Genomic DNA, 15,000 nt, shown 5'->3' with positions numbered 1-15,000 from the left:
TATGGGTTCTTGGTTCTGCTGCAGCTGTACATTAATAATCCCACCGTGTGCAACAGAAACCAACATTAGAACCTGAACACAACGTAAAGTTCAACAAATACAAAAGAGGCACTTCAGAATCTCGGGCTGACGTCCGGATGCTCCTGATCCAAACGCGTCATGAGGTTCACCTGAAAGTCCACGTTACAATTATTTCAGATACTCGTCACGTTTGACCGTTTCACTGATTCAAGTAGACTTGATTGTCCTTTTCGTTTTTAACTTCATTTGCTTTTTCGGTTGTATTTGCATTTTTTTAAGCAATTTCAGCTTAAATGAGCCACGTTTAGATTCTCCTTCATTTTTTTGTTTGTCTCAAGAGTTTTTTTTTCAAAGCCTTTTCATTGTTTCTAGCATCTGTTGTTCTTATGGCAGTTTGTTTTTATTTACCTTTTCTATTAGTCTTAGCTGTTTCAATTCTTGTAACTGTTTTCACTCTTAGTTGTTTCACAGTTTAATGATTTCAGCTATTTTTGCCATTTCGCAGATTCTGAAGTCATTTTTACAATTTTGTCCATATTAGCCTTTTTTTTCCTTTTATCTTTTTCTTGGCCATTTGTGTGACTGTGTATGACCACGTATGGCCACGTATGGTCATGTGTGTGCAGTCCAGGTTTCAGCAGTTCACAGGAGAAGTGATGCAGTGTGGGTGGACCATGTTGAGCCGCAGCCTTGAGGACGGCGCCTCCAACAGGAAGACACAGTGCAACACACCACGTCACTTCAAGGTAAGATTAGAAACTTTTCAGTGACCCTGCACAAAAACATGTTCCACCAAGAGCTTCAAATAATTTTTCTGTACTACATAAATATTCCATCGGGACTTATTTGTCATATTTGAATACTACATGGAACAACTGGTGATTTCAGTCAAAGTGTCACCAAAAGCACTTCTAGTCCTACAAGTCCAGTCACACGTTCTATTTTCTGTACAACATTGGGACAAAGTCACGACTTCAACTTGTGGTTGTACCCAACACCACAATAAATGGATCCACTTTAAAATATTGCTGACAAACGTCTTTCTAGTTCCTCCTGTCGTTTCACATGTTCAGGGAAAGAAAAGACAAAACTCTGCATCTTGAAATGGTCTCGTCTTCATAGCACCTGTACAGAGTCCAGCTGGAGGAGCTCGGCTACGTTAATAACAACCAGCTACGTCATTACCTGCAACCGTCGCAGGCAGCCGGCCAATCAGAGGGCACCTTTCATTACCTGCAACCGTCGCAGGCAGCCGGCCAATCAGAGGGCACCTTTCATTACCTGCAACCGTCGCAGGCAGCCGGCCAATCAGAGGGCACCTTTCATTACCTGCAACCGTCGCAGGCAGCCGGCCAATCAGAGGGCACCTTTCATTACCTGCAACCGTCGCAGGCAGCCGGCCAATCAGAGGGCGCCTTTGGCTGAAGAAAACGGTTGTCAAGGTGTCGGCGACCACATTTCAGTTCCACACAAAAACGTTAAATAAGGCAGTTTGCTGTGGTCTTGTCCGGTCGTAGCCCTGATGAGGAAACCTCTGAACTAAAACTGCTTCCAGTGGTTCCAGTGGTTCCAGTGGTTCCAATCAGCTCATGAAGAAACTCCTGAACCTCAACCAGCAATATGAGCACAATTCATCAACATGTGTTTAGTGATGGAGTCCGACAGGAAGCAGTGAAACAAACGTCCTGATTCCTGCAGCTTTCTGAACAAAACGTCTCTTCCTTCCTGCAGCATCATTTGACACCAAGAACAAACGGTTCCTTTTAGAACTGAGCAGGAAGAGAATGGCCTCTTGTTCAGAAGAACTTTCTCAACACAACGGACGTTAACCTCAATCTTATCCACCATTGCCTGATGAGGAGCAGCTCTATAGAGGAGCAGATTATTGGTAGGAGAACCTGATCAGGAGCAGATTATTGGTAGTAGAACCTGATCAGGAGCAGATTATTGGTAGTAGAACCTGATCAGGAGCAGATTATTGGTAGTAGAACCTAATCAGGAGTAGATTATTGGTAGGAGAACCTGATCAGGAGCAGATTATTGGTAGGAGAACCTAATCAGGAGTAGATTATTGGTAGTAGAACCTGATCAGGAGCAGATTATTGGTAGGATAACCCAATCAGGAGCAGATTATTGGTAGGAGAACCTAATCAGGAGCAGATTATTGGTAGTAGAACCTGATCAGGAGCAGATTATTGGTAGGATAACCCAATCAGGAGCAGATTATTGGTAGGAGAACCTAATCAGGAGCAGATTATAGGTAGTAGAACCTGATCAGGAGCAGATTATTGGTAGGATAACCCAATCAGGAGCAGATTATTGGTAGGAGAACCTAATCAGGAGCAGATTATTGGTAGGATAACCCAATCAGGAGCAGATTATTGGTAGGAGAACCTAATCAGGAGCAGATTATTGGTAGGATAACCCAATCAGGAGCAGATTATTGGTAGGAGAACCTAATCAGGAGCAGATTATTGGTAGGATAACCCAATCAGGAGCAGATTATTGGTAGTAGAACCCGATCAGGAGTAGATTATTGGTAGGAGAACCTGGTCAGGAGCAGATTATTGGTAGTAGAACCTAATCAGGAGCAGATTATTGGTAGTAGAACCAGATCAGGAGCAGATTATTGGTAGGAGAACCTGATCAGGAGCAGATTATTGGTAGGAGAACCTAATCAGGAGTAGATTATTGGTAGTAGAACCTGATCAGGAGCAGATTATTGGTAGGATAACCCAATCAGGAGCAGATTATTGGTAGGAGAACCTAATCAGGAGCAGATTATTGGTAGTAGAACCTGATCAGGAGCAGATTATTGGTAGGATAACCCAATCAGGAGCAGATTATTGGTAGGAGAACCTAATCAGGAGCAGATTATAGGTAGTAGAACCTGATCAGGAGCAGATTATTGGTAGGATAACCCAATCAGGAGCAGATTATTGGTAGGAGAACCTAATCAGGAGCAGATTATAGGTAGTAGAACCTGATCAGGAGCAGATTATTGGTAGGATAACCCAATCAGGAGCAGATTATTGGTAGGAGAACCTAATCAGGAGCAGATTATTGGTAGGATAACCCAATCAGGAGCAGATTATTGGTAGTAGAACCCGATCAGGAGTAGATTATTGGTAGGAGAACCTGGTCAGGAGCAGATTATTGGTAGTAGAACCAGATCAGGAGCAGATTATTGGTAGGAGAACCTGATCAGGAGCAGATTATTGGTAGGAGAACCTAATCAGGAGTAGATTATTGGTAGTAGAACCTGATCAGGAGCTGATTATTGGTAGGATAACCCAATCAGGAGCAGATTATTGGTAGGAGAACCCGATCAGGAGCAGAGATTATTGGTAGGAGAACCCGATCAGGAGCAGATTATTGGTAGGAGAACCCGATCAGGAGCAGAGATTATTGGTAGGAGAACCCAATCAGGAGCAGATTATTGGTAGGAGAACCCGATCAGGAGCAGATTATTGGTAGGAGAACCCGATCAGGAGCAGAGATTATTGGTAGGAGAACCTGATCAGGAGTAGATTATTGGTAGGAGAACCCGATCAGGAGCAGATTATTGGTAGGAGAACCCGATCAGGAGCAGACTATTGGTAGGAGAACCCGATCAGGAGCAGATTATTGGTAGGAGAACCTGATCAGGAGTAGATTATTGGTAGTAGAACCTGATCAGGAGTAGATTATTGGTAGGAGAACCTGATCAGGAGTAGATTATTGGTAGTAGAACCTGATCAGGAGCAGAGATTATTGGTAGGAGAACCTGATCAGGAGCAGAGATTATTGGTAGGAGAACCTGATCAGGAGCAGATTATTGGTAGGAGAACCTGATCAGGAGCAGACTATTGGTAGGAGAACCTGATCAGGAGCAGAGATTATTGGTAGGAGAACCTGATCAGGAGCAGACTATTGGTAGGAGAACCTGATCAGGAGCAGAGATTATTGGTAGGAGAACCTGATCAGGAGCAGAGATTATTGGTAGGAGAACCTGATCAGGAGCAGATTATTGGTAGGAGAACCTGATCAGGAGCAGACTATTGGTAGGAGAACCCGATCAGGAGCAGAGATTATTGGTAGAACGGTCAGAGTTGACGATGAGCCCTTATACGTGAGTGAAGAACGGTTCCGGACCGCGACCGCCTCAGTTTATGCCCTGGTGTGATTTGAGGTCTGCAGAGGAACGTCGTCACTGTCCTCGTTCCTCTCGCTCCCTCCATCATCAGTGCCCCTGCAGGCCGGCCATGTTGGGCCCCGGTCCGGCGCAGTCCTTGGTCCCGCCTCCAGGCGGGTCCCGGTCCAGCAAGGCATTGTGGGAAGACAGGATGGTCCCTGCAGGTGTGGAGGGGGGGCCGTCCTCCCCCCGTCTCTGCTGCTCCGGCGTTGGAGCCGGTGCTCTGATGCCGCTGCTTCCAGCACCGCCCACACTCCCCGCGGAACCCGCCCCCCCCCCGCCCGGCCGTCTGGGCGGCGGGCCCCAGAGGAAGGCGTGGGCGGGGCGGTAGTGCTGGCGGGCGAAGCGGAGCAGGCGGCGGTGGCTGGCCGGCAGGCGGACGGTGTAGACGTAGTACTCCAGGATGCTGTGCTGCATGTTGGGGAGGGTGTTCTGGACCAGGGACTCCTCCAGGAAGAGGCGCACCAGGGGGGCCTTGAACGCCTCGTAGCCCAGCTCGCCCAGGGACTTCAGGATGCGGGTGATCCGCAGGTAGTTGTGGTGCGATCTGGGAATACACAAGTACAAGCTGGTGATTCAGAGTTCACACATAAACATGGATCATTTGATCTCAGAGGTCCAGTTATAGTCCAGTGACTCCAGCTTCATCGCTGTCCTTTTCCCTTTCATCATCATCGTCATCGTCGTCATCACCATTGTCGTCATCGTCATCGTCGTCATCATCATTGTCACCATCGTCATCACCATCGTCACCATCGTCGTCATCATCATTGTCACCATCGTCATCATCATTGTCACCATCGTCATCGTCGTCATCATCATTGTCATCGTCGTCATCATCATCGTCATCGTCGTCATCATCATTGTCACCATCGTCATCATTGTCACCATCGTCATCATTGTCACCATCGTCATCACCATCGTCATCATTGTCACCATCGTCATTGTCACCGTCATCGTCATTGTCACCGTCATTGTCACCATCGTCATCGTCATCGTTACCATCGTCATCATTGTCACCATCGTCATTGTCACCGTCATCGTCATTGTCACCGTCATTGTCACCATCGTCATCGTCACCATCATTGTCACCATCGTCATCGTCATCGTTACCATCGTCATCATTGTCACCATCGTCATCATTGTCACCATCGTCATCGTCACCATCGTCATCATTGTCACCATCGTCATCATTTTCACCATCGTCATTGTCACCGTCATCGTCATTGTCACCGTCATCGTCATTGTCACCGTCATCGTCACCATCGTCATCGTCATCATCACCGTCACCATCGTCATTGTCATCATCATCATCACCGTCACCATCGTCATTGTCATCATCATCACCGTCGTCATCATCGTCGTCATCATCATCACCGTCACCATCGTCATTATCATCGTCGTCGTCGTCGTCATCATCACCGTCATCATCATCATCGTCATCATCATCATCATCGTCGTGGTGTTTTCCTCTCAGTAGAAGTGCAGAACGGCTTCAGTTTGCTGTTCCACAACTGTTCCACTGCCACATGGAGTTCCTCCACCCTGTTCCTGCCGTTGTTCAGGGTGGTGCTGTGAGGTGTGGACAACATTTAATGTCCCATAAGGTTGTTTACTCTGCGTCTCCCATGGACAAATGTCCCATAAGGTTGTTTACTCTACGTCTCCCATGGACAAATGTCCCATAAGGTTGTTTACTCTGCGTCTCCCATGGACAAATGTCCCATAAGGTTGTTTACTCTGCGTCTCCCATGGACAAATGTCCCATAAGGTTGTTTACTCTACGTCTCCCATGGACAAAGGAATGGATCGGTGCTGTACATTTCCTTCTATCCACCACCGGGCACAAGGAAACTGTCAAATGTGTACATCAGTGTTGGACACTGAAAACATGAAGCAGGAGTGGTGTGGTGGTGGTCTACTGGTTTCCATGGTGACCAGCGATGGAAGGAGTGGTGTGGTGGTGGTCTACTGGTTTCCATGGTGACCAGCGATGGAAGGAGTGGTGTGGTGGTGGTCTACTGGTTTCCATGGTGACCAGCGATGGAAGGAGTGGTGTGGTGGTGGTCTACTGGTTTCCATGGTGACCAGCGATGGAAGGAGTGGTGTGGTGGTGGTCTACTGGTTTCCATGGTGACCAGCGATGGAAGGAGTGGTGTGGTGGTGGTCTACTGGTTTCCATGGTGACCAGCGATGGAAGGAGTGGTGTGGTGGTGGTCTACTGGTTTCCATGGTGACCAGCGATGGAAGGAGTGGTGTGGTGGTGGTCTACTGGTTTCCATGGTGACCAGCGATGGAAGGAGTGGTGTGGTGGTGGTCTACTGGTTTCCATGGTGACCAGCGATGGAAGGAGTGGTGTGGTAGTGGTCTACTGGTTTCCATGGTGACCAGCGATGGAAGGAGTGGTGTGGTGGTAGTCTACTGGTTTCCATGGTGACCAGCGATGGAAGGAGTGGTGTGGTGGTAGTCTACTGGTTTCCATGGTGACCAGCGATGGAAGGAGTGGTGTGGTGGTAGTCTACTGGTTTCCATGGTGACCAGCGATGGAAGGAGTGGTGTGGTGGTGGTCTACTGGTTTCCATGGTGACCAGCGATGGAAGGAGTGGTGTGGTGGTGGTCTACTGGTTTCCATGGTGACCAGCGATGGAAGGAGTGGTGTGGTGGTGGTCTACTGGTTTCCATGGTGACCAGCGATGGAAGGAGTGGTGTGGTGGTGGTCTACTGGTTTCCATGGTGACCAGCGATGGAAGGAGTGGTGTGGTGGTGGTCTACTGGTTTCCATGGTGACCAGCGATGGAAGGAGTGGTGTGGTGGTGGTCTACTGGTTTCCATGGTGACCAGCGATGGAAGGAGTGGTGTGGTGGTGGTCTACTGGTTTCCATGGTGACCAGCGATGGAAGGAGTGGTGTGGTGGTGGTCTACTGGTTTCCATGGTGACCAGCGATGGAAGGAGTGGTGTGGTAGTGGTCTACTGGTTTCCATGGTGACCAGCGATGGAAGGAGTGGTGTGGTAGTGGTCTACTGGTTTCCATGGTGACCAGCGATGGAAGGAGTGGTGTGGTGGTAGTCTACTGGTTTCCATGGTGACCAGCGATGGAAGGAGTGGTGTGGTGGTAGTCTACTGGTTTCCATGGTGACCAGCGATGGAAGGAGTGGTGTGGTGGTGGTCTACTGGTTTCCATGGTGACCAGCGATGGAAGGAGTGGTGTGGTGGTGGTCTACTGGTTTCCATGGTGACCAGCGATGGAAGGAGTGGTGTGGTGGTGGTCTACTGGTTTCCATGGTGACCAGCGATGGAAGGAGTGGTGTGGTGGTGGTCTACTGGTTTCCATGGTGACCAGCGATGGAAGGAGTGGTGTGGTGGTGGTCTACTGGTTTCCATGGTGACCAGCGATGGAAGGAGTGGTGTGGTGGTGGTCTACTGGTTTCCATGGTGACCAGCGATGGAAGGAGTGGTGTGGTGGTGGTCTACTGGTTTCCATGGTGACCAGCGATGGAAGGAGTGGTGTGGTGGTGGTCTACTGGTTTCCATGGTGACCAGCGATGGAAGGAGTGGTGTGGTGGTAGTCTACTGGTTTCCATGGTGACCAGCGATGGAAGGAGTGGTGTGGTGGTGGTCTACTGGTTTCCATGGTGACCAGCGATGGAAGGAGTGGTGTGGTGGTAGTCTACTGGTTTCCATGGTGACCAGCGATGGAAGGAGTGGTGTGGTGGTGGTCTACTGGTTTCCATGGTGACCAGCGATGGAAGGAGTGGTGTGGTGGTAGTCTACTGGTTTCCATGGTGACCAGCGATGGAAGGAGTGGTGTGGTGGTGGTCTACTGGTTTCCATGGTGACCAGCGATGGAAGGAGTGGTGTGGTGGTGGTCTACTGGTTTCCATGGTGACCAGCGATGGTCACCATGATGTCCATGTTTTTACACACTTTTAAAGGGTGTTAACAACAACAGAAGGGAATAAATGCAGTGAGCAGCTGGTTCATGAGGTTCCTCCTCATGTTGGGGAAAATAACAACAATTAGCTTCAGATACTGAAGACTGGTAGGCGTGTGATTGGATTGGGCTACAAGTCCACAATCCTTCTCAGGATCTTTGTGACGGGAAAACAATAACAGTGCAGCCGTCAAACCATGACCATGGTAGCAAGGAAACCCTGAATTACCCTTCAACCGTCTGGTTGCTGGTTGAAACCTTCTGCTGCTCAACTGACCAACAATTAACTGTGTGTGTGTGTGTGTGTGTGTGTGTGTGTGTGTGTGTGTGTGTGTGTGTGTGTGTGTGTGTGTGTGTGTGTGTGTGTGTGTGTGTGTGTGTGTGTGTGTGTGTGTGTGTGTGTGTGTGTGTGTGTGTGTGTGTGTGTGTGTGTGTGTGTGTGTGTGTGTGTGTGTGCTCACTCATTAAGGTGCTGGAAGCGCTCCTGCCAGTTGGAAGCTCGAGCCACGTTCCCGCTCTTGTCCAGCAGTTTGAGGCCGTAGAAGTCCAGCATGAGGGAATACGCCGCCAGGAACCTCCGCTTGGCTTCACGGGTGTTTTGGAATTCCTGAGGGATGAAACACACCGGAGGAGGAAGCAGTTGTGGCAGCTTCCTGTTCACAGGACAGCTTAAAGAGAAGAGGCGGAAGCGTTCACATCACTCCTGAGTATCGTCATAGAAACAGATGAACACAATAGATCTGTTCTTCTCCATTCAAAGTAGTGCTTTTCATTTTCAATAGTTCTTCACTGAAGAATTCTTCATATACAACCTTGTGCTACACTTCACCTTTCTTCTCTGCATCGACACGCCAGTGCAGGTTTGCTGCAGCTGAAGGAAGCAATCAAAGAAAAGCCTCCACTTACTTTGAGCTCGTCCTGAGTCAGTTCATGTGCGTAGAAGTTGAGCCCTTGTTCTCTCAATGGGAACAGCCTGGAAACACAGAGGAGCAACAAGACAACACTTGGACTTGGTGGACAAACCAGCTGACTGCAAAGTCCAACCTGAGAGACGCCGTCGTCTCAACCTAAAACACCCTTTCGGTACTTTTCTTCTTCCTCCAACTCTGCATTGTATCGTCCCATCAAAGTCTTTGAGTGAGCAGACCCCCCCCCCCACCACCTGCCTGTCTATTGGATTCTTACTTCATAAACAATACTTGAACTATTGCGTGCTCTCGATGCCCACGTGTGTATCTTTTCTGACGACTGTCTAACAAACGGTTACCATGGAAACGAGGCTTCACACCATTTGCACTGCTCTTCCTCTGTTCACTCACCTGAGGGCGCTGTGGAGAAACCCCTGTGGTGTCAACGTGTTAAAAGTGATCATTGTGCTATTTCTGTTCATTGAACAGACCAAAACAAGGACATCCTGTCTCACCACTGAATGTAGGTGTGGTTGTGCTCCAGTTTGTCGTAGTCGCCTCTCCACTGGGAAAGAATCTCCTCGATGTAGAGACCTGAGAGGAGACGCTTCTGATCAGGGGGGGAGGGGGGTGAGAGAGAGAGAGAGAGAGAGAGAGAGAGAGCTCACCATCTGGCACCAGAGGGATCTTGTTCAGGTAGAAGCGCAGGTTGAGGTACTCGTTGGGCGTCCGCGACTTTTTGTAGTTCTAGACAGAGACATCAGGAAGGTCAAACACAAGGTGTGTGTGTGTGTGTGTGTGTGTGTGTGTGTGTGTGTGTGTGTGTGTGTGTGTGTGTGTGTGTGTGTGTGTGTGTGTGTGTGTGTGTGTGTGTGTGTGTGTGTGTGTGTGTGTGTGTGTGTGTGTGTGTGTGTGTGTGTGTGTGTGTGTGTGTGTGTGTGTGTGTGTGTGTGTGTACCGGGTAGCTGTGGCGGTATTTGTACAGGTCCCTGGCGGCGTAGAAACTCCTCTTCATCTTGGGGGGGGGATCTGGAGAGTCCGTCTGCTGACAAACGACAGAAAGGAAGAATGAAACTGAATTGATTGAAAAGCAGGTTTGAAGTTACAAGGCAACAAGGTAACAAGGTACAAGCGGCAAGGTAACAAGGTACAAGCGACAAGGTTACAAGGTAACAAGGTACAAGCGACAAGGTTACAAGGTAACAAGGTACAAGGCTCATCAGGAAGGGAGTTCTGCTTTAGAGGTCGGGGGTCATCATCATCATCATCCATCGGTTTCCCAGCAAAGGAAGACGATTCACGGCCAAAGGCAGGGTGGGAACGGGTTGTGGAAGGTGATGAGGTCATGTGACTGGTCGCTAAGGCTGGACGTGGTAGAAACTTCCTGCTAATGTAACGATCTGGCCAAACGCCAAGAGGAAGTGAAAAAGGAGGAAGTGAAGCACCGGTGGAGGCCGCAGTCGTCTGTGACTGGAAACACTTTGAAAAGGTTTCACTTCTCGTCTCGTCACGCTGGAACCAGAGAGGAACTCCTTTAACCTACAAGTTGTCTTGGACGCCACTACAAGGACTTCTGGGTATGGAGGTCAGAAGAGCGAGGTGAGGGACAGTCCTCAACCAGTCGTTGGGTATGGAGACCAGTGAGGGACAGTCCTCAACCAGTCGTTGGGTATGGAGACCAGTGAGGGACAGTCCTCAACCAGTCGTTGGGTATGGAGACCAGTGAGGGACAGTCCTCAACCAGTCGTTGGGTATGGAGACCAGTGAGGGACAGTCCTCAACCAGTCGTGACAATAGAAGAGAAAAGTCTTGAAGAGACGAACAGCTTCCAATGTTGGACCGGTCGTCAGGGACGACGTGACGGAAGACTGGCAACTGGACATGTTGCTAAAGCGCTAAAGGGAATGATGAAAGACCAAGAACATCTGGCTTCACAGCAACATCTGCCTCATCACTTCTACTGTCTTAAAGCTCCACAAACAGACGAAAGATGGGATGTGGGAGAATCGTTAGTAAAACCTTCGAGGCTCGGCTTCACTGAACCTGAGTCGTCACAAACACTGCTAGCAGCTAAAGCTAACAAACATGTTCCATGTTCGACCTCCAAGACAACATTTTTACATGATCAGCGCCTATACGGTTATAATGTGGCAAAAGAATTCCACTTTACTTTGAAATTCTGTGTCGTCACTAGACCTGAAATAAAATGTTGCCCCACCGAGTGTTGACCTGTACAAACGCAAAACTACTGCGAAAATATTTGGTACAAACACAAAACTACTGCGAAAACATTTGGTACAAATGCAAAACTACTGCGAAAACATTTGGTACAAACGCAAAACTACTGCGAAAATATTTGGTACAAACACAAAACTACTGCGAAAACATTTGGTACAAACGCAAAACTACTGCGAAAATATTTGGTACAAACACAAAACTACTGCGAAAACATTTGGTACAAACGCAAAACTACTGCGAAAATATTTGGTACAAACACAAAACTACTGCGAAAACATTTGGTACAAAAGCAAAACTACTGCGAAAACATTTGGTACAAACACAAAACTACTGCGAAAATATTTGATACAAACGTAAAACTACTGCGAAAACATTTGGTACAAACGCAAAACTACTGCGAAAACATTTGATACAAACGTAAAACTACTGCGAAAACATTTGGTACAAACACAAAACTACTGCGAAAACATTTGGTACAAACGCAAAACTACTGCGAAAACATTTGGTACAAACGCAAAACTACTGCGAAAACATTTGGTACAAACGCAAAACTACTGCGAAAACATTTGGTACAAACGCAAAACTACTGCGAAAACATTTGATACAAACGTAAAACTACTGCGAAAACATTTGGTACAAACGCAAAACTACTGCGAAAACATTTGGTACAAACGCAAAACTACTGCGAAAACATTTGGTACAAACGCAAAACTACTGCGAAAACATTTGATACAAACGTAAAACTACTGCGAAAACATTTGGTACAAACGCAAAACTACTGCGAAAACATTTGATACAAACGTAAAACTACTGCGAAAACATTTGGTACAAACGCAAAACTACTGCGAAAACATTTGGTACAAACGCCCTTTGGGGTCCACTTTTTCAAAAACAGCCGCTGGCCACACAAAATTTCAAGATGGCGATCATTTTTCAAGATGGCCGCCATCTGCTCAGAAAATTCCTCTTCTGCGTATTTGAAGCATTAAAAATGTAAACAAGGTGTTTGGTGTTGAAGACGTGAGCGTGCTGAGTCTTTGTCGCGGACCAGAGAAGGAATCCAAGATGTCTGCCGCTAAACCACGAACACTCCAGTGACACCTGGACCGGGAGGACGGGGACGTGGACTGAGCACAACGAGGGACAGGAGGGACCTGTGGTCGTCGTGGAGGACAGAGGGTCTCTTGGTGTCCCAGCTGGTGTCCAGCGCCTGGAGGACTGAAGCCGTCCTCAGGTGCAGGGAAGCTGCTGACACAGCTGGACAGCTGTTCTCCCTCACACCTGCAGCTCAGACCCAGTCTGGACCCAGTCTGGAGCAGCACCATGAAGACCTGCAGGGGGGTCTGTCCAGAAGACCTGCAGGGGGGTCTGTCCTGAAGACCTGCAGGGGGGTCTGTCCTGAAGTTATACCATGTCATTACAGCCAGATGTTACCATGTCACTACAGCCAGATGTTACCATGTCATTACAGCCAGATGTTACCATGTCACTACAGCCAGATGTTACCATGTCATTACAGCCAGATGTTACCATGTCATTACAGCCAGATGTTACCATGTCACTACAGCCAGATGTTACCATGTCACTACAGCCAGATGTTACCATGTCACTACAGCCAGATGTTACCATGTCACTACAGCCAGATGTTACCATGTCATTACAGCCAGATGTTACCATGTCACTACAGCCAGATGTTACCATGTCACTACAGCCAGATGTTACCATGTCACTACAGCCAGATGTTACCATGTCACTACAGCCAGATGTTACCATGTCACTACAGCCAGATGTTACCATGTCACTACAGCCAGATGGTAACATCTGGCTGTAGTGACATGGAGGACCTGGCAGACCAGAACCGTTTCAGCTCGTTTGACAAAAGGACAGACTAAAGTCCAGGTTTCAGTCACATGCTGTTCACTTTGCTGACAGAATGAAGGAGAACGTGACCCCCCCCCCCACCCCCCCCGCTACCTGCTCGCCCGCCGGGGTGTCCTGGTCCTCGGAGTCCTCCCCCCACGTCGAGTCGCAGTCCTCCACGGTGCTCGGCTCCTTGAAGCGCCAGCTGCCCAGCAGGTTCCCCATCGGAGCGGCATGCAGTGCCTGTCCTCCGTCCTCTGTCCCGGGGACACACGCTCCACGGTCCACCCGGTCCCCGGTCCCCCCCGCGGAGCTCCGCCACGCCACGCACCGGAAGTAGGATCCAGAGCGTCGCTATGAGCTGCAGTCACGTGATCCGCAACATAAACAAAGTAGGTATTTTTACTACGATTCAGATCCACTCTGGTTTTCTGAATTAATGACATCATTATCTCATAATTATGAGAAAAAAATCATTATAAAAAATTGGTTCTGTTTTTCTGAATTTATGATAATTATCTCATAATGCTGAGATAAAATTAAAAACATTTTTTTAAAAGGCTGTTTTTCCGAATTTATGGGAGAATGTTTTGTGAAAAACTCCCAAAGTGTGTCTGTAGTTTGTCGGTGTGTCGGTGGTTTGTGTTTCCCAGCAGAAGCCTTGTAGGAAACGGCTCTGGTTGATTTCTGTTTGGTTTGAGACATTGGGAGACACTCTTATGTTTCACTATTGTTGATTATTATTGTTGTTATTAGTGTGTCGACTTCTCAGTGTTTGTGTTGAGAACGAGCCGTACCTTCAGTGTGTGGCACTAACCGCACTCTATACTGGAGCTGCGTCACGTGACTGCTGGACTCTGACGTAACGTCAGAACCAACATTCAGCTGATGACCTGTGAGGTCTGAGGGCCGAGGTGACGTCAGACTGGTGGTTCTACAGTCACATGGTTCAACATGAACATGGTGTTAATAGCAGTACAGTGTATCAGTTCAAACACACTAGATCCATATTCATGGTCCTGAACCTGGACCTGGACCCGACCCAGGACCTGACCCTGACCCAGGACCTGACCCTGACCCAGGACCTGACCCAGGACCTGACCCTGACCCAGGACCTGACCCTGACCCAGGACCTGACCCAGGACCTGACCCTGACCCAGGACCTGACCCAGGACCTGACCCTGACCCAGGACCTGACCCAGGGTCAGCTGTGGTCAAACCACCGAGAGTAAAACCTGGAGGCAGAAGCTTCTTTTGGCTGAAACAGGAAGTGAAACACTGATGTAGGATTTCTATGATTGTACTGAATTTATTATGAATTAGCTATTGTAGGGAATTTATTATGAATTATCTATTGTAGGGAATTTATTATGAATTAGCTATTGTAGGGAATTTATTATTATCTATTGTAGGGAATTTATTATTATCTATTGTAGGGAATTTATTATTATCTATTGTAGGGAATTTATTATGAATTATCTATTGTAGGGAATTTATTATTATCTATTGTAGGGAGTTTATTATGAATTAGCTACTGTAGGGAATTTATTATTATCTATTGTAGGGAATTTATTATGAATTATCTATTGTAGGGAATTTATTATTATCTATTGTAGGGAATTTATTATGAATTATCTATTGTAGGGAATTTATTATTATCTATTGTAGGGAATTTATTATTAATTATCTATTGTAGGGAATTTATTATTAATTATCCATTGGAGGGAATTTATTAATTATCTATTTTAGTGAATCTGATGGGAAAAAATGAAATTATTGTTTGTGGCTTTAACAATGAAACCAAAGTAAAGAGATGCAGAAGGTGTGTGTGTGTGTGTGTGTGTGTGTGTGTGTGTGTGTGTGTGTG

General features: G+C 47.6%; 1 protein-coding gene across 1 annotated transcript; it reads right to left on the bottom strand.

Annotated features, from left to right (window-relative positions):
• Window positions 1–3,515: 3,515 nt before the first annotated feature.
• Window positions 3,516–13,358, bottom strand: ogfrl1 (opioid growth factor receptor-like 1; the record flags this gene model as incomplete). The annotated part of the gene is made up of 8 exons (XM_080507895.1): window positions 3,516–4,742; window positions 8,589–8,734; window positions 9,034–9,100; window positions 9,551–9,629; window positions 9,704–9,782; window positions 9,994–10,077; window positions 12,428–12,604; window positions 13,248–13,358. 8 exons carry the CDS (start codon window positions 13,356–13,358, stop codon window positions 4,244–4,246), a joined length of 1,242 nt encoding a protein of 413 aa, XP_080364021.1. The 3' UTR covers window positions 3,516–4,243.
• Between the last annotated feature and the right edge of the window lie 1,642 nt (window positions 13,359–15,000).

This window comes from Blennius ocellaris, assembly GCF_963422515.1.
Source record: "Blennius ocellaris genome assembly, chromosome: 13".
NCBI classification, from domain to species: Eukaryota; Metazoa; Chordata; class Actinopteri; order Blenniiformes; family Blenniidae; genus Blennius; species Blennius ocellaris.
Note: the sequence above shows the minus strand (reverse complement) of the source record. Positions and strands in the feature narration are given on the sequence as shown.